Source organism: Buteo buteo, chromosome 18 (assembly GCF_964188355.1).
Source record: "Buteo buteo chromosome 18, bButBut1.hap1.1, whole genome shotgun sequence".
NCBI classification, from domain to species: domain Eukaryota; kingdom Metazoa; phylum Chordata; class Aves; order Accipitriformes; family Accipitridae; genus Buteo; species Buteo buteo.
Genome location: NC_134188.1, coordinates 29,148,965 through 29,174,909, shown reverse-complemented (window position 1 = coordinate 29,174,909; position 25,945 = coordinate 29,148,965). Strand labels below are relative to the sequence as shown.

Genomic DNA, 25,945 nt, shown 5'->3' with positions numbered 1-25,945 from the left:
CTGTGAGCACACAAACAGCTCCTGGGAGGAACAAATCAGGAACATCCAGAGCAGGAGAAAAATACAATTTATTTACAAGTAGAAACACTTTAAAAATGCCACCTCACCCCACCCCTGCTGAGGGCAGGAACAGGCAGGGGGAAGCTGGGATCCTGCCTGGGGCTGCGACTGCAGGTAGGGTGGGTGTCAGTCCCTGCCCTGCTGGGGCTTGGCCCCCCCATCCGCAGGGGCTCCCAAACACAGGGAGGAGTGTGGTGGCCCTGGGGACGCTCCATCCCGTCTCTGTCCCAGTCCCTGGGGCTGCAGGATCCCCCCCCGAGGAGGGCTCAGCCCCAGCCTGGCATAACCATACAGCAAGGGCTGGTGCTGTGCACAAATATCGGGGTCACCCTCTGCACTCCACTGCCTGCACCCACGGGTGTTTCCAGCCCACAGGCAGCCCCCGGGGGAACAACCCCCTCCTGGCCTCGTCCCCTGCACATCCCCCCTGCCGTGGGCTAGGTCCTAGACAGGTGCAGGAGCAGGGCGATGCTGGATGCAGCAGGAAGGGTGCTGGGGCCCTGCCACACACGGGGGAGCCCCAGGGGCATCGGTGGGAAGTGCGGGGCAATGTCACGAGGGGAAGGTGGCCCCATCTATTCCCCCCCTGGTGCTGCTGGGCCCTGGGGGTGTGCCTGCAGCACTGGGGGGGGGCCAGGGAGAGGCGAGGGGGCAGAGCGGGGGACGGGGGAACCTCAGAATTTCGTGTCCTTGAGCGATCGGCGACTGGCCTGGAAGGGATAGAGCAAAAAGGGGACGTTAGCGACTGTGACCAACCCACCGCCAGAGCCCTGGGGGTGGCTGTGCCTGCTCTGGGACCACGGGGGGCTGCTGGTACCTACCTTGCCCTTGGGGGACTTGGCAGTGGCAATGCGGGGTGAGCGGCGGGCACTGCCACGGGGCGAGTTCTTGGTGGTGGTTTTCCGGCCGGCTGCCCGGCGCAGCAGGCTGTTCCCCAGCTTCTTCGGGGTATTGAGGATGCTGAACGCCATCGACTGGCGTCTCTCAGCCTGCGGAGGAGGACACGGGACCGTGAGCTCAGGGCAGGACAGGGGGGGGTCCCTGGTCCCCGCCACTTTTTCCTCTCTGGAGCTCGCTGCTCCAGGCCCTGCTGCCCGGCGTGAGCCCCTCACCTGCTTGCTGGGGGCTTGCTGCTCGCTCCTCCGGCTGACCTGGGAGCTGCGCCGCTCACTGCGGTCCCGGGGGGTCTGGGGACGTGGGAAGCAGCTGGTCGGCTTCTTGGACTGGAAAAGAGGGGACAAGCCGGGACTGTCACCTGGGGAACAAGAGCCCTAGGGCCACCCTTCCCGGGGAGCTGGTGGGAAGGAGGGGAACCGAGGGGCTGCGGAGAGGGGAATAGGGACAGGGATCGAGGGCAGCAGAGCCTGGGGAGTGGCGCAGGGAAGGCAGAAGGCTCAGACCTTCACTGCTTGAGCTGCCTCCTGCCAGCTCTACCCCAGGAGGAGCCATTCCCAGGGGCCCAGCAGCCCCCTCCACATCTGGAGAACATCTGCAGCTGTCCACCACTCCCCTTTGTCCCCAGCCTGGCTCCTGGGGAAGCTGGGGACCAGCCAGGGTGCTTGCGGCAGGCTCAGCTCACCTCGGGGGTGTCGGGGCCCTGGTGGGACTCATCCGAGAGGCGCTTCCTTTGCTGCCGGGTGGTGATGCCGCCGGCCCAGACTGTGCCCAGGGTGTTGCGCCGGGCAGCCGTGCCGGCGGCGATCTGCGAGGGCTGCATGCTGGCACGCCGCAGCGTCTCCTTCGGGTCGCCTGTCTTCATCTCCTCGTCCGTGATGGTCCCCAGGGAGTCGGAGGGCTGGGAAGGTGATGCAGAGGTGTTGCCAAGGGGTGACCATCAACATTCCCCCCAGCCCCGTGTGCCCCCAGGGCTGCCCGCCAGCCCGTCTCCGTCCCCCTCACCACCTCCTGTGGGCAGCGGAGGCTGGGAAGGGGCAGGCCCTTCGTCCCCGATCCCCTTACCCTGCTCTCCAGGGGGTAGCAGGTCTTCAGGTGAGGCGGGCAGGCTCGGTTACGCTGCTGTAGCTCTGCAATGCGGTTCCAGTCATCCAGCTGCTCCGGCTCATCCTGGCATGTGCCCAGGTAGATGCTGCTCCGGCCTAAACCCAAAGCAGGGAGGGCTGAGCAGGGGTCCTAGGCAAGAAATGCCCCCTCCCGCCTCCCCAAGCCAGGACAGAGTCTCCCATCCAGCAGCCCAGCCACCCAACCTGCCCCCACGTACCGAGGCTGGAGCTGCTCCCCCCCTGCAAACGTCTCAGGGAGCTGCGAGTGACCGGCCGGTAGCCGGGGAGGCCCAGCAGCGCCGAATTGCCGGGGGTCTCCTGTGGGGAGGAGGTTTCCAGCTTGACGAGGGAGTCCTGGGAGGGGAAGCTGGTGAGGGAGCGGGTGGAGGTGGCTGAGCGCAGCCGGCCTTTGCCGGGGGCGGCATTCGGGGGCCGTGCCGCTGGGATGCTGCAGAAGGAGACGTCGGCGCTGTCCGGTTCCTCGGTCTTGGCCTGTTTCTGGGAGGAAGAAATCCAGAGATCATAGAACCATGGAACGGTTTGGGTTGGAAGGAACCTTTCAAGGTCATCTAGTCCAACGCCCCTGCCATGGGCAGGGACATCTTCAACCAGACCGGGTTGCTCAGAGCCCCGTCCAACCTGACCTGGAATGTGTCCAGGGATGGGGCATCGACCACCGCTCTGGGCAACCTGGGCCAGTGTTTCACCACCCTCAGCTTAAAACATTTCTTCCTTATATCTAGTCTGAATCTACTCTCCTTTAGCTTCAAACCATTACCCCTTGTCCTATCCCTACAGGCCCTGCTAAGAAGTCTGTCCCCATCTTTCTTATAAGCCCCCTTTAGGTACTGGAAGGCTGCTCTAAGGTCTCCCTGGAGCCTTCTCTTCTCCAGGCTGAACAACCCCAACTCTCTCAGCCTGTCCTCACAGGAGAGGTGTTCCAAGCCTCTGATCATTTTCGTGTCCCCGCTCTGAACCCGCTCCAACAGGTCCCTGTCTCTCCTGTGCTGAGGACCCCAGAGCTGGACGCAGAACCGCAGGTGGGGTCTCACCAAAGCGGAGCAGAGGGGCAGAATCCCCTCCCTCGACCTGCTGGCCACGCTGCTGGTGATGCAGCCCAGGACACGGTTGGCTTTCTGGGCTGCGAGCGCACACTGCTGGCTCACATCCAGCTTTTCATCCACCAGCAGCCCCAAGTCCTTCTCTGCAGGGCTGCTCTCCATCCCCTCATCCCCCAACCTGTATGGATATCGGGGATTACCCCCCCCCAGGTATCAAACCCCCCAGCCTGTCCCAGGGTGACCCTTGGCAGGGACTGGAGCACCCCATGGGGTGCTGTGACCTGCGGCTGCCCGGCTGCTATCCCGTGGGGTAAGAGGCAAAGAGGAGGGGAGGAAGCAGATGAAAAGCCACCCCTGACTTTGCTTCTGGTCCCCAGAGAGCCCCCAGGCTGCAGGGGCACAGCAAACCACGCATCCCTGTCCTCAGCATGGAGATCCTGCCCCACGGATCCCTCCCTGCCCTGCACCCAGGGTCCGCTCACTTTCGTCATGGTGATGTTGATGGTGGTGCGGCGCCGGGCTGAGCGGGTCTTGCACCCGGAGTCAAGCGAGAGGTCGCCCAGGGAGCCCGCGCTGCTCTCCAGCTGGGACCGCGTGCGGCTGGGGATGGGGGTGAAGTAGAGGCTCTCCAGGGACTCCACCTTGCGCGGCAGCCGCCGGGACACCGGCGACTCTTCGCTGCCTGGCGGCACCGCCGAGGCCTCTGACTGCGAGCGGCCAGGCTTCCTACAGAGACGGGGCACGAGGGCAGCGCTGACCGGCTTACCGGGCCATCGGGGAACAGAGAGGACCGGGGACACCGGGGTTTTGTGGCGCTGACGGCAGGACGGGCTGCGCCGAGCCGTGGCGTGTCGGTACCTGGTGGAGTTGAGCGGCTGCGCTTCGTCAAGGCTGAGGTCGAGGCTGTCGGCGCTGAGATCGGCAGGGTTCTGGCGGAAAGTCTCCCGGCCCTTCAGCGTGTCCGTTGCCACCTGGAACTTGCCGAGCTCCCGTAGCTGCCGATCGGCAAACTCCACCTGGGTGGGAAGCAGGGAGGGTTGGATCCTCCAAGCGAGCCGGCAATGGAGGCAAGGAGGAGGAGGAGGAGGGTGAAGCCCCGCTGCACCATGCCCACCTGAGCCTCCAGGCTGCGGACCTGGCTGGTGAGGTTCCTGCAGCTCAGCTCCGACTCCTTGGCCTGCAGCATGCTCTGCTGCAGCTCCTTGGCCAACCTCTCCGATTCATTCCGGAGCTCCGTGTTCTCCTTCTGCAGCTGCTCCATGGCCTTCAGCTTCTCTGTCAGATCCTGGTTCTGCTGCTTCTTTGCATCGTAGTAAGTTTTTGCCTTCTCCATCTAGGACGTCAAGGAGAGAAAACCCATTGAGCTTCCCCGTGGCATGCTGCGCAGGGAGATGGGGATGGCGGGGCCGTGCCAGCCCCCAGCATACCTGGCCCTTGTAGTGCTCGGCTGCCTGCTCCTTCTGGGCGAGCTGCGCCTGCAGCTCTGCCACCTTCTCCTGCTGACGGGTGGTCTCTGCCTGCAGCTCCCCTTCCAGCACCTGCGGGCAGGGAAGAGACCGGCTCAGAGGCACCCTGCACCCTCACCTTGCCCGACCGAGCCCCCAGGGCAGCCACCCACAGCTCCAGGGCTGTCCAAGAGCTCAGCCCCCAGGTTTTTGGTCCCTGTTTACCTTAACTCTCTGCTGCTGGGTTCGGGTGGTCTTCTCATGCTGGGTCAGCTTTTTATTCAGCTCCTCCACCTGGAAGAGCACGGCTCAGTGAGACCAGCTCCAGGCACAACACTCCCATCTACAACCCTCCCGTGGAGAACCACGTCCCTCCTTTCTGGCCAGTGCCAGGGGCAGGACCAGGAGGAGGTTTCCTGGCCCAGGGGGGCTGTTCAGCAGTGCCCACTGCTGAGGAAGCTCCAGGCTGTGCTCCCCAGCCAGCAGCACAGCCAACCGCCTCATGTTAGTCTCTGCAGGGAGGAGGTTTGTGCTACCCAAGCGTAAGGAGCAGCTGGAAGCTGAGCCGAGACCCCTTTAGGCGGGCAGGCGAGGGAAGATGGTGCAGTTATGCAGTGCCCTGTCTCCAGAGCAGGCATTACTGCTGCCAGCTGTTTGTTTTCAGGGTAAGAGCAGGATGCCCAGCCTGCCACGGGCATCCTCCATGCCAAACCTCAAGCCACACAGCTTGAGGGGGGCCCATGCCCGCTTTGGGGGGAGAGGCATCCCACCCCCAAGGGGATGCTGCTGCGGTTCGAGAGCGGAGGGCGGCTGCTTGCAGCTCGCTCAACGCGCCTGCAGGACGTGACACCATGGAAGGGCCGAGGACCAAGGAACCCCATGAGGACCCCAGCCATGGCAGGAGCCACAGGCGTGGGCAGGCGGCTCATAAATCCTTCGGCAGCGAGTGCGCTCACCACCTCGGTGCCTGCGAGCTGCGGTCCCACGGGTCGGCTGTCACTCTCGGCAAGGGGAGATGGCTGCCAGATCCCAGCTGCTGCAAGCTCCTGCCCAGCCTGGCTGGGGTCTCCCTGCTCCAGGGGACACTCAGTGGAGACCCCAGCCCCACCAGTCACAGCCATGAGGCCTCTGTGGGGTCCCTGAGCAGCTCAGGCTGGGACTGGAGGGGGCAAACTAAGCTGGGCAGGGAAACGGGGCTTTTCCAGTGTCATTTCCCAAGTGCTAATCCACACCACGACTGTGATTGATGCTGCTGCAAAGCATCCCACCTCTGGCCACATCTGGACTGCACAGCCCTCTCCTCCTGGCACGAGCCGTTCCTGCCAGCTGGGCGAGGAGCTGAACCTCAGTTAAAGAGAGTGGGAAAAAGGGATGGACAGAAGGAATGGGGTATCCCAGCTCCCAAATCCCCTCTCTCCGAGGACAAGGTGTCACAGGAGGTCCTGTGTCAAGGAGCCCTAGATGCTCTCGGCAGCCGGTCACTGCCAGCATGCTGCCTGTGGCGTGCCCCAGGGCCATACTGGGAAGGCGAGAGCGAGAAGCCGTGCCGAGCCACGGGCACCACTGAGTGGGCAGGCAGCAGGATTGGACCCCCGTTCCTACTCCATGGAGGCAAAGGCGCAAGCGCAAAGACCCGGAACTAAGCACCCCATGGCTGGGTCCCCACTGCAAACAGTTCACGAGAGAAGGCAGCTCCGGTGGGAAGTGGCAGCAGCTAGGGCCATGCACCGTCACCTTTTAAGCAGCCAGCACTTCGCATGCGTTACCTGCTTAGCTTGTTCTTTCCGAAACACTTCTAGCTGCTCCACCTGCGAGCACAAAAGGCAGAAGTGAATACGCGGCCGGCACAGACTGGGCTGCCTTTCCCAGGAACGCCCGTCCCCTTCACGCCCGAGCATCGCTTGGGAACCGCGTCCCAGACCCCCAACTCCTGGGCTGAGCAGGAGGACGAGGATTCAGGGGTGCGCAGGAGACCAAACGCGCCCCTTTTCCCGGGGGGCTCCCCCCCCACCCGCAGCCCGCCCGGCAGGGAGGTCGCAGGAACCCCTACCTGAGCCGTCAGCTTCTGCCTCTCCTCCAGCAGCTTCCTCCTTTCTTCCAGCGCCGCCGCCTTGCTGCTCTCGTACTCCTTACTCATCGCCTCCAGCTTCCGCGCCGCCTCCTCCGCCTCCCGCCGACTGCCGGCCACCAGCTCCTCCGACGCCGACCGCAGCCGCTCCAGCTCCCGCGCGTGCCGCTCCACGGCCTGGCCGAGCTCTGCCTCGAGCCGCTGCTGCCCGCGGCTCCGGCTCTCGCCGAGCCCACGGTTCTCCTCGGCCAGCCGAGCGTTGGCCTGCTGCAGCCCCGCCAGCCGCGCCGCCTGCTCCGTCGTCTCCGCCTGCAGCCGCTGGATGGCCCGATCCTGCTCGGCCGACCGCTCCCGCAGGGAGGGCGCCTCGGCCGCTTCCAGCTTGGCCCGCGCCAGCTCTGCTTGCAAAGCGGCCAGGGCTTTCGCCCTCTGCTCCAGGTCCTGGCGGTGCTGGCTCTCCAGGGAGGCACGCTCGGCCTGAAGCTGCTGGCAAAGGTGTTTCAGCGCCGGCAGCTCCCCGGCGAGCGCCTGGGCGCTGCCGAGCTCCTGCTGCAGGGCGGCGAGGAGCTGCTCCTTCTGGAGGCACTTGTCTTGGCAGACCTTCACCTCCTGACGCAGCTCGTCCTCCCGCTCGCTCTGGCAATGGCGGTCCCTCTTCAGGGCCTCGATGGCCAACCGCTGCTTCTCCATCTCCTCCTGGCACCGCTGCACCTCCACCTTCATGAGCGAGCACCTCTCGGCCGCCCGGGAGGCGGCAGTGGCCATCTCCGTCTGCAGCACCCGCAGCCTCTCCTCCAGCTTCTTGCTCTTCTCCGACTCGGCGACGATCAGGCGCTTCAGCTCTTTGCTCTCCCCCTCCTTCTCCGTCACCTGCCGATGGAGGATGGAGACCTCGTGCTCCAGGCTGCCGATCAGGCTGTTCTTCCTCTCCATCTCCTGGACGCACTGGGACACTTGCTCCTTCCAGCTCTCCTCCGACCGGCCCTTCTCCTGCGCCGCGGAGCGGAGGGACGCCAGCTCCTTCTCGGCAGCGGTGATGGCGGTTTTGCTCTGCATCAGCTCCCTGCCCTTCTCCTGCAGCTCCTTCCGCAGGGCCTCCACGGTGCTGTTGTGCAGAGCCTGCGCCGACCTTGAGGCCTCCAGCAACTTTTGCAGCTCCGACGCCTTCTCCTTCTGCTGGGCCGCTTCCCTCCTCAAGGCCTCCAGCTCCCCTTGCTCCGCTATCGCCGCCTCGGCTGCCGCTCGCTCCAGGGTGGCCACAGCCTCCTGCTGCTCCCTGCACTTCTGCTCCAGCTCCTCCACTTGCAAACGAAGTGCCTGGGTCTCCTTCAGCTTCTCCTGGTAAAGGTCTTGGCTCGAGCCGGATTCCTGCTCCCTGTGACGGGTCTTCTCTTCCAAGCTTTTGAGGGACATCTCCTTTGAGCAGGTGGCCTTGACGCTGTCCCCCTCCGCGTCCCTGCTCCGGGTGGCCTCCGAGAAGCCCTGCAGCTCGTTGTCCGCCTTGGGCGCCCGCTCCTTGGCCGCCTCTGCCGAGGCGAGCTCTCCTTTCAGCTTGCTGACCGTCTTCTGCAGGTCCCTCAACTCCTCGCCCCGCAAGACGTTTTTCCGGCGGAGCTCATCCAGCTCCCCCTCCTTCTCTTCCATCAGCTCCCGGGACCGGGCCAGCTCCTCCCGGTGCACCGACCGCTCCACCCTCTGCTCGTTGAGGGAGTTTTGCAGCTGCACCTCCAGCTCTGCCTTGCGGGCTCGCTCAGCGGCGCAGTCCGCCTTGGCCCGTTCCACCTCCTGCCGCAGGCATTCGGCTTCCTCCTCCCGGTGTGCCAGGTCCCGACGGTGCTCCCGCAGCATCTCCTCCAGCCTGGCGCCCAGCACGGTCAACTCTCCAGACAGTTTCTTCACCTCCGCCTCCAGCTCCAGCTCCCGCTGCCTGCCGGCAGCAGCCACCCGGGACAGCTCTGCCTCCGTGCTCCGCAGCCGCTCCACGGCAGCTTCCAGCTCCTTAGATTTGAGCTTCTCCTGGGAGAGCTGCTGGGAGACCCCCTCCAGCGCCTCGGCAGCTCTCCGGGCATCTGCCTCCAGCCCGGCCGCACGCTGGGCTGTGGCTTGCTCCGTGACGGCTATCTTCTCCCGCAGGGAGGAGACCTCGGCCCTCAGCTTCTGCTCCTCGCCCTCCTTCTCCTTCGCCCGCGCCCGGGCACTGGACAGGTCGGCCTGGAGGACAGCCAGCCTCTCCTGGTGCTCGGCCGCCAGGCGCTCTGCCCGGGCCTCCAGAGCGGCTGCCTTCTCCTGCTCAGCCTGCAGCCGCTGGCAGGTCCGGCCGTGCTCGCGGCTCAGCGCCCGCATCTCCTCCTCCAGCCGCCCGCGCTCTCCATCTTCCCCTTTGGCAGCAGGGGAGGCTCCCATCGGCTTCTCCCGGCTCTCCTCCGGCGCCCGGCGCTTGGCAGGCTCCTCGCCCCGCTCCTGCAGAGATGGTTCCCGGCCCTGTGCCAGCTGCTGCCTCTCCGCCTCCAGCTCGGCGATCCTGGCCAGGCTGCCCTCCAGGCTCTCGGCCGCCCGCCTCTTCTCGTCCTCCAGGATGCCCTCGGTGTTCCGCAGGGATTCCTCCAAGAAGAGCAGCCGCTCCTGCAGGCGGGTGTTCTCCCTGGCCAGCCTCTCCCTCTCAGCCAGCCTCTGCTGGCTCTCCTTCAGCCTGCCCTCCAGCTCCCGCAGCTGGGCTTTCAGCCCCTCCGCTGCTCCCTGCTGCCGCTGGGCGCCGAGCTCGAGGATCCTGGCTTCCAGCTCACCGACCTTGCGGCTCAGCTCAGCCTTCTCTTCCTGGCTGGCATCCTGAGCCTGCGCCATGGCCTGCAGCTGGCTGCTCAGGGACGTGTTGGCCTCCTGCAGGTGCTGGAGCTGCTGCAGGGCAGAGTCCCTCTCCCGCAGGGTCTTCTCGTGCTGGGCACTGAGGGCAGCCAGCCGCCCAGCCTCCCCCTCGCTCCTTGCCTCTGCCTCGGCCCCCCGGCCCTGCAGCGGGGTGCCCTGGGGCTCGCCAGCCTCTCGTGCCCGCAGATCCTGCTCCAGCCTCTCCCTGGCCCGGTGGCTCTCAGAGAGGGAGTTCTGGAGGTTAGCGACGAGGCCGCCCAGCTGTTGCTTCTCCTCTTCGAAGCGGCCGCGTTCGGACTGCAGGGCTGCCTCCCGCAGCTGCTTCTCCTCCTCCAGCCGCAGGACGGTGGCCTGGAGCTCGGCCCCTTTAGCGGCAAGGCTGGATACCTCCTGCTTCAGCTCTTCCAGCTGGCAGAGAGAAGCGGGGAGGGGGGGGAACAAAACACAGACACCCCCAGGCGTTACTCAAGCTGCATCCAACACTCTCACCAGAGACTCACACACTGCATCCCAGCAGGAGCTGCCCAGCACCTGCCTTCACTCCCAGCAAACCCGGTGCGCCCCAGCACACCCCGCTTTCCCCTTAGCCTTGTGCTGCTCTGCTCTCTGGGACCAAATGCCTTTTCTCACCATGCAGGAGCCTCTCCCTCCACAACTGACCTGTGCTACAGGAGGCTGGGGGAGCCAGCAGCTACCTGGGAGTGGTATTCCCAAATTCGGCACAAAAGGGGCTCCCACAGAGTGCTCAGCCCCACAATCCCCACCCAACAGCAGAAAGCAGCTGGCTCTGCCCCACACAGCTTTGCCATGCATCCCCCCAGCACCTGCCGCTCTCCTCAGCTAGAGGAGTTTTCCATCCAAGCGCTGCCTGCCCTCGCTGCAGGAGCCAGAAGCTCACTCAAGACACAGCCATACCTTTAGGATGTCCCCCATGACCTCTCCCTTCTCCTGGGCACTGCAGTCCCCCAGCTTGGCCAGCTGGTCCTCCAGCAGAGAAATCTTCCCCTGGAGAATCTCAATCTTCTCTTCCGAGCATTTCTGGGGACAGAGACACGAGTCTAAGCATGACGCGAGGCAAGGGAACCAAGCGAGGGGCAGTGCAGTCACCCAGCTTTAATCGACACCAAGCTTTCCGGCAGCTTTGTCTCAGCAGGCTCAGGGCTTCTCTCCCTGCTGCAAGGACAGCAGCCTGTCCCACCATGGAGAACCCTTCCCAGGAACAGCGAGAGACTCCCCACGGGAGCCAGCTGTTGCACAGCCTCTCCCCGTGTGCCGGCATAGATGGGCAGGAGGCTCCTGCCCACTCCACCCTGCCTATAGCCGTCAGGGCATGAGCCAGCCCCAGGAGACATCCCCCAGCCAGGGGGGCTACAGGTGCAGCAGAGCAGGGGGCACCCACTGCCCAGGTGGGACCCCAGGGCCCCCTCACCTTCTCCTGCAGGGCAGCACGCAGCTCGCTCTCCAGCTGTCCCTGCTTTTCCTGCGACTGCGCCAGGGCCGCGTTGTGCTCCTCCGAGAGCTCGTTCAGGGCTTCCTGCAGCTGGACCAAGTGGCTGGCGATCTCCCGCAGCTGTGGAGGGAAAAATCTCCCGTCCCAGCGGAGGCTCAGAGAGTGCCCACGCTGCCCAGGGCTTGACTCAGCTCCTCTCTCCCAAGCGCTGGGCACCGCAACATCCACGGACATCCCAGGTCCTGGGTGCCCATGCCCTGCACCTGCAGCACTGCATGCAGGCAACTCTACCCGGCCGCTATTTCCTCCACCACGGTTCCCCTTTGGATCAGGATCTGGAGCCCAAAGCAGGCTCGGTCACGGGGTTAAGGTCACACAAGGCCAGTGGCAGAGCCATAAGCAGCCCAGCAGCCGTCACTGTCATCAAATCCTTCCCCCCTGGGCCCCAACACAAATGACTCGGCTGTGGGGACATGGAGAGGACACAGTGCCCCATACCTTGAAGGAAAGATCCCCGTTCTCCTCGGAGAGCTGGTTGATTTTTCGGTCCATCTGGCCTTTTTCAGTCTTGAGGTCCTGGCACTGCTTGAGGGCCTCGTGCAAGCGCACCATCAGGCTGCGGGAGAGGAGGTCGTTATGCTGCGGCTTAGCAGGGCACAAACAAGGCAGGTGAGGACATTGCTGGGGACAGATGCTGCTGGTTATTGCTGAGGAAGCTAAGGTACCAAGGTATCTCTGTGCCGTGGTGAGAAACTACCACAAATTCAGCTCTAAACTGGGTCCCAATACATCACAAAGTGGAGCAGGGATAAGCGGCGTTTGTGCTTTGCATGAGCACAACCACTCAGAACCGAGGGCAGAGGCAGCTGCAGGACTCCAGCCACCCCTCTGCAAAGTGAAATAAGTGAGGAAAGGACAAAAAAGGCACGGCACCTGCCAGCAGAGGCTGGGCATCCTTCCCAAGTAAATATGTCACTGCACAGGGACAGGGCAAAGACTGGGACGCAGCGTGGCAGGCAATGGAATTCAAGTGCGTGACACAGCCCAGTTCAGATCCGATCAAATTGGATCAAATTGGAGGGCTAGCAGCTGGAGAAGGGGCTGGGGTCGGGAGCTGCAATATCACCCTGACAGCTTTCAGTGACACAGAATCTATCCCAGGCAGGCAAGACCCATGCAGGCAGCATACCCTTTTTCCACAACAGGGATGGCAGTTCCCATGCTGGCTTTAGGGTAAGGAGCAGGCTGTCAGAACACACTGCGTCGTTTGGGACTGGCTCCCTGCCCGCTGCAATAAAAACAGGCTACGAGCCATAATCGCCCCAACCATGAGATGCAGCATGCTGGCTGGCACAACCGTGTCCTGGGCTGCATCAAAAGCAGTGCGGCCAACAGGTCAAGGGAGGGGATTCTGCCCCTCTGCTCTGCTGAGACCCCTGCCAGAGCACTGCATCCAGCTCTGGGGTCCTCAGCACAGGAGAGACTTGGACCTGTTGTAGCGGGTCCAGAGGAGGGACAGAAAAACAATCAGGGGGCTGGAACACCTCTCCTGTGAGGACAGGCTGAGGGAGTTGGGATTGTTCAGCCTGGAGAAGAGAAGGCTCCGGGGAGACCTTATAGCAGCCTTCCAGTACTTAAAGGAGGCTTATAAGAAAGATGGGGACAGACTTCTTAGCAGGGCCTGTAGGGATAGGACAAGGGGTAATTGTTTTAAGCTAAAGGAGAGTAGATTCAGACTAGATATAAGGAAGAAATGTTTTAAGCTGAGGGTGGTGAAACACTGGCCCAGGTTGCCCAGAGAGGTGGTCGATGCCCCATCCCTGGACACATTCCAGGTCAGGTTGGATGGGGCTCTGAGCAACCCAATCTGGTTGAAGAAGTCCCTGCCCATGGCAGGGGGGTTGGACTAGATGACCGTGACGGGTCCCTTCCAACCCAAACTATTCTACGATTCTGTGACTGCCGAAGCCATCTCCTCCTCGGGGCACAGCTGCAGAGGAGGTAGCAGAGAACAAGAGGAGGTTTGCCCTCATCCCTGTTTAGTGCATTGCTGGGAAAGAGACAAACGACATGGAGTCCAGGGATGTGGGAGTGACAAGGACCAGCCTAGCAGGAGGGAGCAGACGTCCCCGGAGGATTACCTCTCGTTCTTCTCCCTCAGCTCCTCCATTTCCTTGGGCTCCAGCTGGTCTGCAGCTTGCTTCTCATTGAGCAGAGCCAGGCGATCAATCCGCTGCTGCATCATGGTGATCTGAGCCTCTGAGGAGGGAGCAAGAAAGGGCCCGTTACCATCATTTTATGTCACCTGAACCACCCCAACAGCAGAGTGGAGGATGCCTGTCCTTCTCCCAAGCTGGTGAGGAGCCACTGCACAGAAACCCTTTGCAGCAGAAGACAGAAGAGCCAGGCTGTGAGCACTGCTGCTCAGCATGGGTGTTGCTTCAGTCATGGCTTCTGTTGCCCAGGATATGTAAGGGAATACAAGAGGGAAGAAGGAACCTGCAGTCTCCACACACGCCTGGGGAAATCCCCAGTGCAGAGTTTTAGATGTGGATGCCGAGACTCCTACGCCTGCCAGCCTGCTCCAAATCATTTGGCAGGGGGACAACCAGCCATCTCCAAGAGGTGCTCAGAGTTGTTACAACAGCATCAGAGCTGTCTTGGCTCCCATCAGCAAGGCTTTCTGCATCACCCTTTGTTCCAGACTAACAGGCAAGGGTCCCCTTGGCCCACTATGGAGCAAGGCACAGCAAACCCCAAGCTACCCTGTCTGCTCTGGGAAGCAGAAAAGCTCCAAAGCCACGAGCTGTGCTCACCTGGGGTCTGGCAGGATAGACTGTGCATGAGCACAGTCATGGTGGGGTCAAAGCTGTAACAGAGTCACAGAAACCAGGCAAGGTGCCAGCCCTCGAGAGCCCTCCCCACGCCCCAGGACATCCCACTAGCGACTGACCCTTCTCTGTGATGAGCTTGCGATTCTCTGCCAGCTCCACCTCCAGCTCATCCCGGTTCTCTCTCTCAACAGCCAGCTGCTTCTTCAGCCGTCGCAGCTGAAACTGGGGGGTCTGCATGACATCCCCCATGGGCGAGGATGGAGAGCCGGAGAGCGTGCTGCAGAGAGGCACACCACATAACTCAGTTATCCGGAGCCAACAGCGGGGCACAGTCCCTCCCCGCGCAGCCAGACCCGCTCTGGTTCCCCCATCCCAGAGGCAGGTTCAGACCAATAACTCTGATCCTCGTCACCTGAGCAGAAAGGCCACTCTCCTCATCTCGATTACAGTAACACCAGCCTCTAAATGTCTAGCATGCACATACAAAACCAGTTCCAGGGCAAAGCATCCATCTCCCTTCCCACCATAGCTGGAGCCCCACCACAGAGCATTCACAGCTTGCTAGAGAGAAACTCCTTTAGCACATCCAGCAGCAACACAAGCCTGGTCCTCCCAAACCCACCCCAGGGCAGGAGAGGACCACAAGCTGGTCTGGGAAGTGTTTGTGCTCATTAGGCTCAAACGAGCAAGGCTAAGAGGAGTTAATTACAGCCCGACCTCACCCCACCACCGTACATCCCCATATCAAGCCTGAGGAGTTTGCAACAGGACAGCACCGCGGCAGAAAGGGGGTCTCTGTCAAGTCAGCATGCACCCTGGCTACATCTCTGGGTCCCAGCAGCTGCCTTGTCCGTTCCCCGCCCCCTTCCCTCACCCCCCAGCAGCCAAGAGGCTGGGGACATACTTGTTGGCGCCGGAGGAGGAGGAGGAGGAAGAGGAGGAGGAGGCAATCTTCTGCAGTTCCAGGAAACGCACCTCTCGCTTGTGCGGGAGGGAGAGCAGCGGGGAGTGCTCCTCAGAGCTGCTGCTGGATGCGCTGGACGAGGATAGCGGTGCTGGAAATCACAAGGGAGAAGCAAGTTGTGATCTTCACGTTAATACCAGAAGGGAGGGTTTAGCAGCTGAAATCCCAGGTGCGCAGGGACCACAAATTCCAGTGATCAGCCCAGCCGAGAAAGCCATAAACCTGCCTAACATCCCTGTCCTGCCAGTTCCACGGTCCTGCCCTGGCACTCCACTCCAACCACAAAACTGTGGGCATCCCACCTGCCTTGCTCCTCCAGGGAAAGCAGCATGCACCACAAAGGCTGGGATGCTGCCGAGTGGGAAGAGCCCAACAGGTATAAGGCAGCCCTACTCTTAAAGAAGAGCTTACAAGGAACCATGTCGTAGTGCTCAGTCCTGGGGTGCAGGGATCTGGATGGTGTTGCTGCTCTTATGGCTTGGCAGCTATAGCAGCACAAACAGGGAAAAAAGCCCAATGTTTTTATGCTCTAGAAAAGGCTCATCCTTGCCAGTTAGGTGCTGCCAGCAGGGGAGCTGTATGGAAAGATGCCAGCAGTGCTCAGAACTTGGAGCTGTATGGAAAGATGCCAGCAGTGCTCAGCACTTGCAATATCCCACTGCTGCTCTCTGCAAGGTTATGGACTGTTTCTGTCCCACTCTGAGCTGGCACTTGGACATCACTACAGAAAACACGTTAACCTGTCTTACCAGGGCACTGCATTGGTGCCAGCTAGGAGAAAAACGTGCCCAATGCCTGCTCTGCCTGCACAAGGCTTGGCCCATTACTCCAAGCTAGTGCCACAGCAGAGGCAGCCAGGGCCTGGCGCTCACCTTTCCTCTGCAGAAACGTCTCCAGATTCTCATTCAGGCTCTCCTCATTGTCCAGCACAAATTTGAGGATCGATGCCAGCTCAACCTGTGTCGGAGGAGCCACAGGGTCAGCAACTCTGCTGCAGCAGCTGCGGTTCGCAGGCAGAGTGGTGCCAGCCAGGCAACGACCACGGCAGGCTCAGGGCAGCAGGCAGCTCCCTGCCTGCCCATGCCTGCACTGGCAGGTAGCCACACTCACAGTCACAAGCCTTTGATTGCCCAGAGCACTGCAGCACCCATCTTTCAAGGGCACCCAAACATGAGGGCAGGTCTCAGAGCACCCCCGAAAGGCACCTCCGCTTCCCCCCACACCCCTGGTCCGGAGGGGGAACCCAGAAGGAATTACCTGAGTCTTGTAGTCAAACTCATACCACTCCCTGGGGCTCTTGCAGCTCATGGAGGTGTGATAAAGGAGCAGCACGGCCACCTGGAACAAGGCAGGTAAGCGTTACCGACCCCAGGTCGGTCACCAGCACATCGGTGCCGGCTAGGAATAAAGTGTGCCTGGCAGTTACCTTGGCCAATGCCAGTTCCTCTCCCTCCAGCAGTTTCTGTGCTGAGACCAGGTTCTCCGTGGCCGATTTGTGCTTGCAGTGCTCTGCAACGCGAAGCAGGATTCCCAGTCACGCAGGAGTCCCTGCCGCTGGGCATGCTGCCTGCCAGCCCGTGGCATGTGTCCATCCCCCGTGGTGACGCGCTTGGGCTGAGAGGCACCGTGATGCATCCCCAAGGAGAAGGGGCACAGGCAGGGAGGCACAGGGCAGGCTGGGCTCCAGAGCTGAGCCCCCAGTGCTCAGCCTCTGCCATTAACTCTGACAGGGCTTTTTTCCCCTCTCTGACAACTTGCCCCTCAGTCCCAACCTCCCCACCTCACCCTCGGCATCAGTCTTCGCCTTTTGCTCCTCCACCACCAGCCCAAACCGAGACCCATCTATGGAGGGTGGGATATAGTGTCTCCCCTTCTAAGGGAGGCCAAGCAAAAGTGCAAGAGACTTCCCGTATCTCCTTCCAGGGTTCCTGCTCAGATAAGGGTTTTCCAGCAGGATTTGAGCAGCTTGAGGCCAGGCACTGGGTGAGGAATGCTGCCCCAAAGCAGCATCACCGGAGCAGCCACCAGCACCCTGCCCTTCACCCCCTGGACTTCCTTTGCACCAAGCCCAGGCTCCAGCAAGGATTTCCATCGGGAAGCTTTCCTTCCCGCACGCTGCCACAGGGTCACGGCAGCTCTGCCTGCACCTCATGAAGCTGCTGATGCAGCAGGGGGGTCACTTGGGGGAAGGGGAAGCCCGCAGACACAAGACCAGACCCCCACAGGGGTGGGGGGCACCGAGCAGGGGCGGCCGCTTCCCCCAGCGGAGGCTCTTACTCTGCAGGAAGCCACGGATGAAGGAGACCCTCTCCGGCAGCGGCTGCTCCAGCACAGACTCCCCCTCCTCGCTCCTGTGGCTAGAAGAGTGCACGGGTTGCGTTAATGTTTTGCCGAGGGATTTAAACGAACGGTGCTTTTTTTGCAACAGAGCTTGCCGAGCGAGGGGCTGGCTCTCGGGCAACGCGACGCCAGCCTGCCCTACGCCCTCATGCCAGGGCGGGTGGTGAAGCAAAAGCCAACCACGCCATGCCCGGGAGCAGGCGCAGACGCTCCCCGCAGCCCCAACAAACATGGCTGCGTTTGGTGAGCAGACGGAGCCGGGCAGCTGGCCCCCCCGGAGCGTGTGCCGGAGCGCTGCCGACCTCCGTCGCTTCCTCCTCTGCCTGCCAGCCCCGGCATCCGGCGCGGCAGAGGGAGCCGGCGGCATCCCCGCCAGCTGGGGAAGCACCGTGGGGGCCGGGGGTCGCACGTGGAACCGGGTGCTTTTCTTGCTATCGCAAAGCGTCACCATTTTGGAGACACATGCGGACCCCGCTCCCCTCTGGGTTGCTTGCCCTGGAGCCCACGTTGGATTTTGGAGCGGGGGAGCTGAAGCTGTCTTTTGTGGCTCTTATTCGAGACCATGCTCTTCCTCAACAGCCGCCAGCTCAAACAGAGACCGTGTGCCTAAAACCCATGCCAGCTGTCCTCGACCGGCACTGCTTTGGTACCTTTGGTTACTCCTGGGGTGCCGAAAGCAGGGACTTGGCCCTGGGAAGGGGCTGGCACGAGGATTTTCTCATCCTCACGGATTTCCCAGCCTGTCTCCTGGTGCTGCAGGGAGCTCCTCAGCTCAGCTGGCTGCCGTGGCGGCCCCCCCACTTATCAAGCTATGGTCAGGCCTGTTTAGTGAGCACATGCCGCTGGTGATCCCAGCTAATCTGAGCTGGAGCACAGACCCAGGAGATTAACCAGGTCTGACTAAATATATCCCCGGTGCAGGCGGCTCCTTCCTCCCCACCCACCACAGGCAGATCCCTGCTCCGAGCAGGAGCAGGCTCTTGTTACACCGTGCAGGAGGTAATTATAGCAGACAGGCTCCCACAGAGCCTCCCGCCGGAAGGGTTTGAAAGCAAAGCCGCGCTCGGCGCTGAGCGGCAGCCTCACGCCCTCCCAATTTGCCTCACCAGCTCATTAACGACGCACAGCCGGAGCGGAGCGTGCTCGGTCCTAGCTCCAATGCCCATTATGGTTTGCAGGTTTTAATCACCCTTGCTCACAGGCAACGAATGCAGCTCCTGATGGAGGCTTTTCTTCCACCCCTGCCCAGCCACCCCGGCTCCCGGGACAGAGCAAACAGACTCCATCCTGCCCGTATCATACTCGGAAGCAGCCTGATGTCCCCAGAGAACAGGAGTGCTTCATGGGGCGGGAGCTGTCATTCTTTAAGCTGCTTTACAGACCCAAGGCTTCCTCAGGATCCCGAGGCTGCGGCTCAGGAAAACTTGCTGGGCTGTTTCCTCACCCGAGCAGCATTTATGGAAATAAAGCATCTCCCACGCAGCTCCAGGAGCCCCCGCACTGCTGGTATCAGCCCTCGGCTCTTGCTTCAACGCCAGGAGTAAGCCCAGACATCAGTGCCAGATGTGATAGCAAGCCTCAAATGACAGAAACTCTGGCCAAAATCCTACCTGGGCAGCTCCACAGGCAGAGCCCAGCCACACAACGGGCAGCCCCTGCCTGCAGGGCAGGCAGTGGAGCAGACCCTCTCCCAGCTACCCCGAGTAGGTTTGTTCTCGAGCCTGAGCTGCAGGCAGAGCCCTGGTACATCATCTACGTATGGAGGCTTCCAAGGAAGGCAGCCGAAAAGGTTCATCGTCCCACACGCAGTGGGTTTACATGCAAAGGAGCCACAGTGTGAAGACACAAGCCCTGCGTTTCATTGCAGCGCGTTTCAGAGTACACCCGGCGGCAAGTGCTGCTTACGCAGGTGCTGTTGCTTTACCGGAGCCTCACATGGAGGAGCCAGAGATCCAGCATCAGGTCTGCCAGGACCCCCGCTCCCACCCTGCCCAGAGAGGGACCACGCTTGCAGCTGAAAGAGACTCCTGGGAGCCGAGGCTGTGGCTCCGGGAGGCAGCCCAGCACGTGCTCGCTGCCGCCTTCCAGCCAGCCAGGTGCTTCAGAGAGCACATCCCGGCTCCCTGTACTCACATTTTGTTAATGATCCTGATGAAGATGCTGCAGTCCTGGAGCTGTGACAGATCATCGAGGGGATCAGTACAAACTTTTGTGCTGTTCACCTAGAAATGGGGTGAGATGGTCAGAAGGCAGAAGCCAACACCATGCCATGCTGTGCCACCCACCACCTCCCAGTCCTGGCAGGGGACAGCAAGACCGGTCTGGGTGTGAGAGCAAAGCCAGCCCGTCCGACCACCCCTGCCCTGTCCAGGCAAAAGCTGAACACAATCCCCACAGCTCCACAGCCAGACAGGCCGGCATGGGTCTCGATTATCACACTGCGATGCTTCGCTCGGACATGGCACTGCTTCGTGAGGCAGATCCAACAGCCCCTTTATGGTCCAGCTGCTGCTCACTTCCCAAGCCTGCTGCCTGCTGCAGGCTCAGCTCTGGATCCCGGGCAGTTTCCACAGCCAGACCAAGCTGTTCCGGCATTTCTGGTTACTCAACAGGAACAGTGAGCAAGGCTTCTCCTGCAAACACCCACCTGCCCGGGAATGGCAGGGACTCAGCCGCCCCAGGACCTGCCCCAGCCACAATCCCTCCCTTGACCGGCCCCGGCATCGTGCCCCCGAGGAGCTGCCGGTGCCGGCAGCAGCTGGGACCCACCCCGGCAGCATGTCCCACCTACGGAGCAAGCTATGGCAGAGGAGAGGGAGGGAGGCTTTACCCAAGTGAGGAGAGCCGCAGCTCTCGCGCCGTGAAGAGGCATCTTTGCGAGGCTGCCAGGTGACTGCCCGGACCTAGGAATGCCAACAAAGGGGAAAGAAAAAAAAGGCAATTAAGGCCAAACACAATAATTACATTAATATACAGCTTGCACACAGCACCAGGCATTCATGTCTGTCAAGGGAGGATCTACCCACTGTGCCTGGCCGGCTGTGGGTTGTATGGAGGTGAGCAGCCGACATCCTCCTGCTTTTCAGCAGGCACTGAGCGGGGAGCAGCACTGCCGAGCAGCAGCCAGGTCCTCTCCCACAGCCCCCCAGGATTTACCCCTGGAGATCAGGATCCTGACGAACAAGGCTCAAGGGAAAACCGCTGCTCAGGCTCCTTGTAGCCAGCACCTCCTGCTGTGCCTCCTTCCCTCCCCCTCACTCCCAAACTTCTCTGAAATTTCTTTTAAGAGAAATTTAAAGGCCTGGCACCCCAGGAGCCTGCTCCGATCCCATGCCCAGGCAGGTCCCCCTCGCCACTGGTTTCAGCCCCAGTCCCCCAAGGAGGAGGGCAGCGTCCCATCAGGCCCGTCTTTCAGGTCACACCATGGCGGCACAAAACAACCTGGCTCGGGCCAGCTGGCACCGGCGGCTGCCATCACCCCGAGGGATCCTGCCCGCCAGCCTCACCGTGGGGCACCACGCGTGGCCGAGGCCTTATCCATGGCTGTGCCGAACCACCGGGCTCCTCTGCCTGCGGCAGGCTGGAGGCAGGGAGCCTGACCTGGGCATCCAGCGGGCTCCTGGCACAGGGGCTGGCAGCTCGTCGGCACTTGCTGCCCACCCAGGGATGGCATTCCCCCTGCCGCCAGTCACGGCTGAGAACCGGTATCACTGCCGGGAAGCCCCGGCACGCCAGGAAAATTCACCTCCCTCCAGAAAACATGAGCACCAACTTTAGAGAGAAAGGCAGCGTGGTTCAAAGCACAAAAATCTGGCATGTGTAGGGATGCCATGCCAAGAGCCATGGTGGTCCTGCGGGATGGGCAAGAGCAGGAAAAAATCCCCCAGCACTGTGCCAAGAGGCAGCTGGTCCCAGCAGGATGAAGCAGCTACGGATCACGGCATGGCCCTTGGGGAGCAGAGGGGGACTGGGGAGCAGTAGCAAACAAGCACCCAAACCGGGCAGGTCAACCGGCTCTGGCCGAGAGCGTGGTGGGAGCCATGGAGAATGCAGCAGGCTGCCAGGACTTGACAGGGGGAGGGATCTCCCACGGATCTCATGGTGGAAGGAAATTTAAAAAGAGAAAGAAAAAGGAGGGAACCCAGGCTGTTGGGTGGCCAGAGCCAGCCCTGCCTGCCCGGCAAGGGGCTGAGCTCCCACCGTGGTACTGCCCGCAGCAGCTCTGGCTTCCTCCCAGCTGTGTGGCCACCAGCCCCCAAAACACTGGCAGGGTGGGAACCGGGATTCCCTGATCACCCACCTCCCCAGCTGCCATGACCCCCAGCTACTGGGACCCTCGGGGGCAGGCAGGCTGCCCGCTCTGCCCCCGGCCGGGCACCGCCGTGGGGGCTGGAAGGAGCCTGCAAAGGTCACTTGGCCCCAAACAAGCCCGGCGAGGCAGCAGCCAAGCCGTCGGAACGCTGCCAGCTTCCCTGCCCGCTGCTGACGGTGCTAAGGAGAACCACCTGCCGGGGTGGGGAGGTGGGGGGGCCCAGAATCCGCAGCCGTTCCCAGGAGTGCCCAGCACACCACGTCCACTGGCTGCAATGGCTTTGGGGGGACACGGAGCTCCCACCGCCTCCGTGAGCTCAGCTGGGAAGTGCAGGATCCTTGGCGGGACGGGCCCTCCCTCCAATTTGGCTAAAAACCCACTCCTCTGCCCCGTAGCTGCAGCACACAGCCTCTCGGCACCCACCACCCCCCCCAGCCCCACGGCTGGGGGTGCAGCATGCCTGGGCCAGGATCTTTCCCCAGAAATCCACCTGAAGCCTCCGGGCAAAACATGCCTGCCAGCACTGAATGTAGTCTTCTACCACGGAGGGCCGCATCCCACTAAGCACACCCCACCAGGACCGAGCTGGATTTTACCGGAGCCTGTGTGCAGAAGTGCCGGTGCCCAGCTCCTGCCCTGCTCACAGCCTGGCTCGTCGCCGGCAATGTCGCCTTCCCCGAGCCGTGCTCGCCGGAGACAACACGACCCTCCGTGGGGACATGCCGCTCACGCTATGCCTCGATCCGTGCGATGGCAGACGGGAAGCGGCTGGGGAGCCCAGCGTGTCGGCACAAAGCACAGCAGCAGCCATGAACGCTTTCCAACCGCATATCCGGGGAGGGGAGCTGCGGGGGGGGGTCAGTGGGGAAGGGTCCCGTTGGACGAGGCGGGGGGACGGGACACAAGCCCCGGCGGCGGTGACGGCCACGGCGGCATTGTCCTTCGCCTCTTTCCCCCAGCGCCCACTCCGGTCAAAACACGGCGTTACGCAAGCCCGTGCCTCTGGAGCTCCCGAAGCGCCAACCTGCCAGAGGGACGCGCCCGCGGCCCCCCCAGCTATCCCGGGGCAGGGGGTCCCGCTGCAGGAAGAGCCTAGCAGCTCACCCAGGCAGGGTGGGCGACCCACGGCAGCCCCCTCCCCGGTCCAAGGCCGGCGTGGGGAGGAAGCGGTGAAAGGCGGGGGGGGGTGTCACAGCCGCCACCCCGGAGCCTGAGCTCCCGGATGTTGGCGAACCCAACTGGGCCGCCCGCGTTCTGACGCGAGTCAGGGATTCGCACCTTGGGGGCTTGCGAGGCACCGGGGAGGGAACCACACGCTGCAGCGAGGCGGCGGGGTTGGGAGACGGTAAGCTTTTCCTCCCCCGCCTCCCTCCTCCTCCTCCTCCTCCTCCCTGGCCCTCTTGAAAACAAACAAGGAAGACGGATAAAGTCTTTGTTTGGGCCTTACCGGGGGCGCGCAGCAGCCGCCGTCGGCGTGCGGGGTTTAATCCGCCATGAGCGCTGGCAGCCGGGGAGGGCCGGAGAGCCAGCGGCCACGCACAAAAGAAAAGTTGTTGGGCTTCTCTTCAGCAGGGCTGGCAGGCGACGGTTCCCCTTCCTGGCCCTGGGCCACCCCACGTCACCGCGCCGAGGCCGCGCTCGTTAAAGGCGCACGGCACAGAAAGCTGCTGCCGCTGCTGCGGCCGTGGGGAAGAGACAATGTCTGACCCCAGCCATGGGCACGCTCGCTGCCGTCACCCTGGGTGACAGAGGGCTGGCAGGGCTGGCACAGACCCATTCCCGACCCCAGCGGGACAGCAGCACCGGCAGCATTGGCTGCTGGCGGGGAGCGGGGGGGCTCAGCGGGAAAAGGCACTGGGGGTTCCCGCTGCCAGCCCCTGTCTCCCGCTAACCCAGCTGGAGCCATGTGCCGACTGGATCCCGCAAAATTCCCCCTTGACGCCCCCCCCCCCCCAGCGGCCACGGATTTGATGGGGACTGGAGCAATGCTGCAACCCACTGCCGGCAGAGATGCCACTGAAGGCAGCTGGCTGAAGGGGCTGCAGGACCCCTGCCTTCCATGGGGAATGGCAGCTGCCAGAGCCCTGCCTGCACCCAGGGACCCAGCTGCCTCCTGGGGCTGGCAGGCAGTGGGCAAGGAAGGGACGCTCATCCCTCGCTGTTGATCCAGAGACCCTCGGGAACCATCCCTGGAGCGTCTGGGCTGCCCCGAGCATGGTGCTCGCCGCACCAGCCGGGAAGGGGCCGAGGAGCACGGTGTGCCACAGAAAAAGTTCTTTTAAACCAGCCCCGGGGCGGGGGGCAGCAGAAGAGCCGGCGGCGGGGACATGACTGCTGAATGCCACTGGCAAAAGCTCAGGCTTCCCAAAACAGCCGGGAACCAAAGGGAGACACCCACGAGCCCCGCGCTCTGGCTGGGACCCCCCCCCGGGGAGGGGATGCCGCTGAGCTTGGCCGGAGACTGATGGGAGCTGGTGGTGGGAGCTTTTCCTACTGGATCAGGAGGCAAGGAGGCGCCCGGCCAGCGGACGTCGTGCGGACGAGGTGCAGCCGGCTCGGCACATGGCGACGGGCAGTGCGAGGCGATCCTGGCAAACCGAGGTGGGACGGCAGCCGGTGGGTACCGGCAGCCTGTGCAGGCCTTTCTCCGGCAAGGCACTGACCCGGTGCCCGGTGCTGGGCCCGGTGAGGACCTACTTCTCAGGGGTTCCTCTGCCGCGCCCCACGGACGGTGTGAAGGATGGGGAAGGAGGGGGAGGCTCAGCCCCACCGACTGGCACAGCCAGGCCCCGGCGAGCACCAGGCCTGGGATGGCGACACCGGGGGACGGGTACCGGGGCCGAGGCCACCGCTGTAGGCTGCGGGAAACACCGGGCCCTCTGGGGACAGACAACCCCATCCCCATCCCCATCCCCATTCCCATTCCCATTCCCATTCCCATTCCCATTCCCATTCCCATTCCCATTCCCATTCCGCTCCTCCCCGGTGCCCCCCCCCCTCCCCGTACCGTGCCGGGGCCGTCGCCGCCTCCTCCCGGATTCAAACGGCAGCTCCCGCCCCCGCCGCCTTCCTATTGGCCGCCGGCGGGGCGGGGCGCGTCACGTGGGAGGGGTGGGCGGTGCCGGGGGAAGGAGGACTACGAATCCCGGCGTCCCCCTCGCGGGGAGGGGCGGGGCGGTCCGGGATCTCGCGAGAGCCGCGGGGAAGGACGGGAACGGGTTGCCGTGGCGACGGCGGCGCGCGGGGGGACGGGGGGCGGCGGAAGGTACGGGGACACGCGTGGGGAGGGGGGTGTCCGTGGGACGGGAGTCCCCTGGGGGTGAAGGGACACGGGGAGGGGTCTCCCGTGGGGGGGTGGGAGGATGGAGGGGGTTGGGGGAGCGCAGGCCGCAGGCCCCCACTCGGGGTAGGAACACGCGAGGGACCCTGGGGGGGGAGCGTCCCGGGCAGGGTAGGTGGAGGCCCACGGTAGGGCGGCACTGGGGGCAATGAGGGCCCGCTCTGCCCCGCAGCACCAGCCGGGCTGGGGTCCTGCCCCACGGCGGGGATTGCCGTCCCGGGGGGAGCGACCCGAGCTCACCCCCCACCCCCGCCTTCTCCTTCTGCCGTATCAGCTCCATCCAGGGTGGGTACGGCCCCGCGGGACCCCCCCACAGCCCCACTGGGGGACCCTCCCCCTCTCCCCCCCCCCCCCCCAAGAGCTGCTGACAGTGCAGCCCCACGCCAGCCCCCCCTGCCTGGGAACCCCACGGAGGAGCAGAGGAGTTACAGGCACCCCCGGGGGGGCCACCCTCACCCCCCCGGGAGCAGCCCTCACTTTCAGCCCACCCCAGCTTCAGAGTGAAATAGCTGTTGGGGGCAGGGTGGTACCCCAGGGAGAGGGAGCTGGGGCAGGGGGAAGGGACCTGAAAGCCCCCAGGTACCACCAGCCCCCAAACCTGCCCTGACCCACAAGCTGGACCTCACCCCGCTTGGGTGGTCCCAGGTTTGGGTGCTCCTGGGGGTCCCTGGCAGCCCCATGGAGCACGGGGGAGGGCACAGCCCCATGTCACCCCCTGCCCAGGGGGCTGCGATGGAAGAGGGGGCAGGGGATGAGGGTTAACATCTGCCTTGAAACCTGCAGAGCAGCACCCAGAGACCCCTCACAGGCTCACCCCGGCCTCAGCTGCCTCCTGGGGTGACACTGGGAGTCAGGGGGGCAGCTGCCTCCCATGGACACCCCACCCCCCCTCCATCACCAGCCCCCCACGACTCCCTGCTGCCCCTCCTACTCCATCCAGCCCCAGCTGGGGTGGCAGCAGTCGTGGCTGGAGGAAGAAGGCAGCTTGTGGGGTGGTTTTCTACAACGTGGGCCGAAAGGGGAGCAGCCCCCAGAGCCTTTCCCAGGAGCAGATCCCGTGGGTCTCAGTAACCAGCTTGGAGACTGGAATGGGGCTCCAGGGATGCATTTCCCAACACCCCCACCCCACCCCCAACACACAACACCATGGCTCCCCCAGGGCTCTCCCACCACATCCACACTATGGCTGGCGCAGAACAGAGACAGGCA

The 25,945-nt window shown here is 63.3% G+C and overlaps 1 protein-coding gene across 2 annotated transcripts; it reads right to left on the bottom strand.

Moving 5' to 3' along the window:
- Nucleotides 1-51: 51 nt before the first annotated feature.
- Nucleotides 52-23,022, bottom strand: NUMA1 (nuclear mitotic apparatus protein 1). Of its 2 annotated transcripts, XM_075050329.1 has the most exons (26): nucleotides 22,844-23,022; nucleotides 19,915-19,987; nucleotides 19,218-19,306; nucleotides 17,022-17,101; nucleotides 16,171-16,253; nucleotides 16,002-16,082; nucleotides 15,617-15,701; nucleotides 14,685-14,835; nucleotides 13,900-14,057; nucleotides 13,088-13,205; nucleotides 11,445-11,562; nucleotides 10,926-11,066; nucleotides 10,412-10,534; nucleotides 6,617-9,904; nucleotides 6,333-6,374; nucleotides 4,792-4,860; nucleotides 4,549-4,659; nucleotides 4,236-4,454; nucleotides 3,980-4,137; nucleotides 3,604-3,847; nucleotides 2,279-2,558; nucleotides 2,020-2,156; nucleotides 1,640-1,855; nucleotides 1,173-1,283; nucleotides 882-1,049; nucleotides 52-770 (listed from the first exon to the last, which is right to left on the bottom strand). In XM_075050329.1, exons 2-26 carry the CDS (start codon nucleotides 19,954-19,956, stop codon nucleotides 735-737), a joined length of 6,348 nt encoding a protein of 2,115 aa, XP_074906430.1. In that variant the 5' UTR covers nucleotides 19,957-19,987; nucleotides 22,844-23,022; the 3' UTR covers nucleotides 52-734. The 2 variants fall into 2 exon arrangements, with proteins under 2 accessions (XP_074906430.1, XP_074906431.1); XM_075050330.1 differs by having other exon boundaries at nucleotides 52-1,049; nucleotides 22,844-23,003.
- Between the last annotated feature and the right edge of the window lie 2,923 nt (nucleotides 23,023-25,945).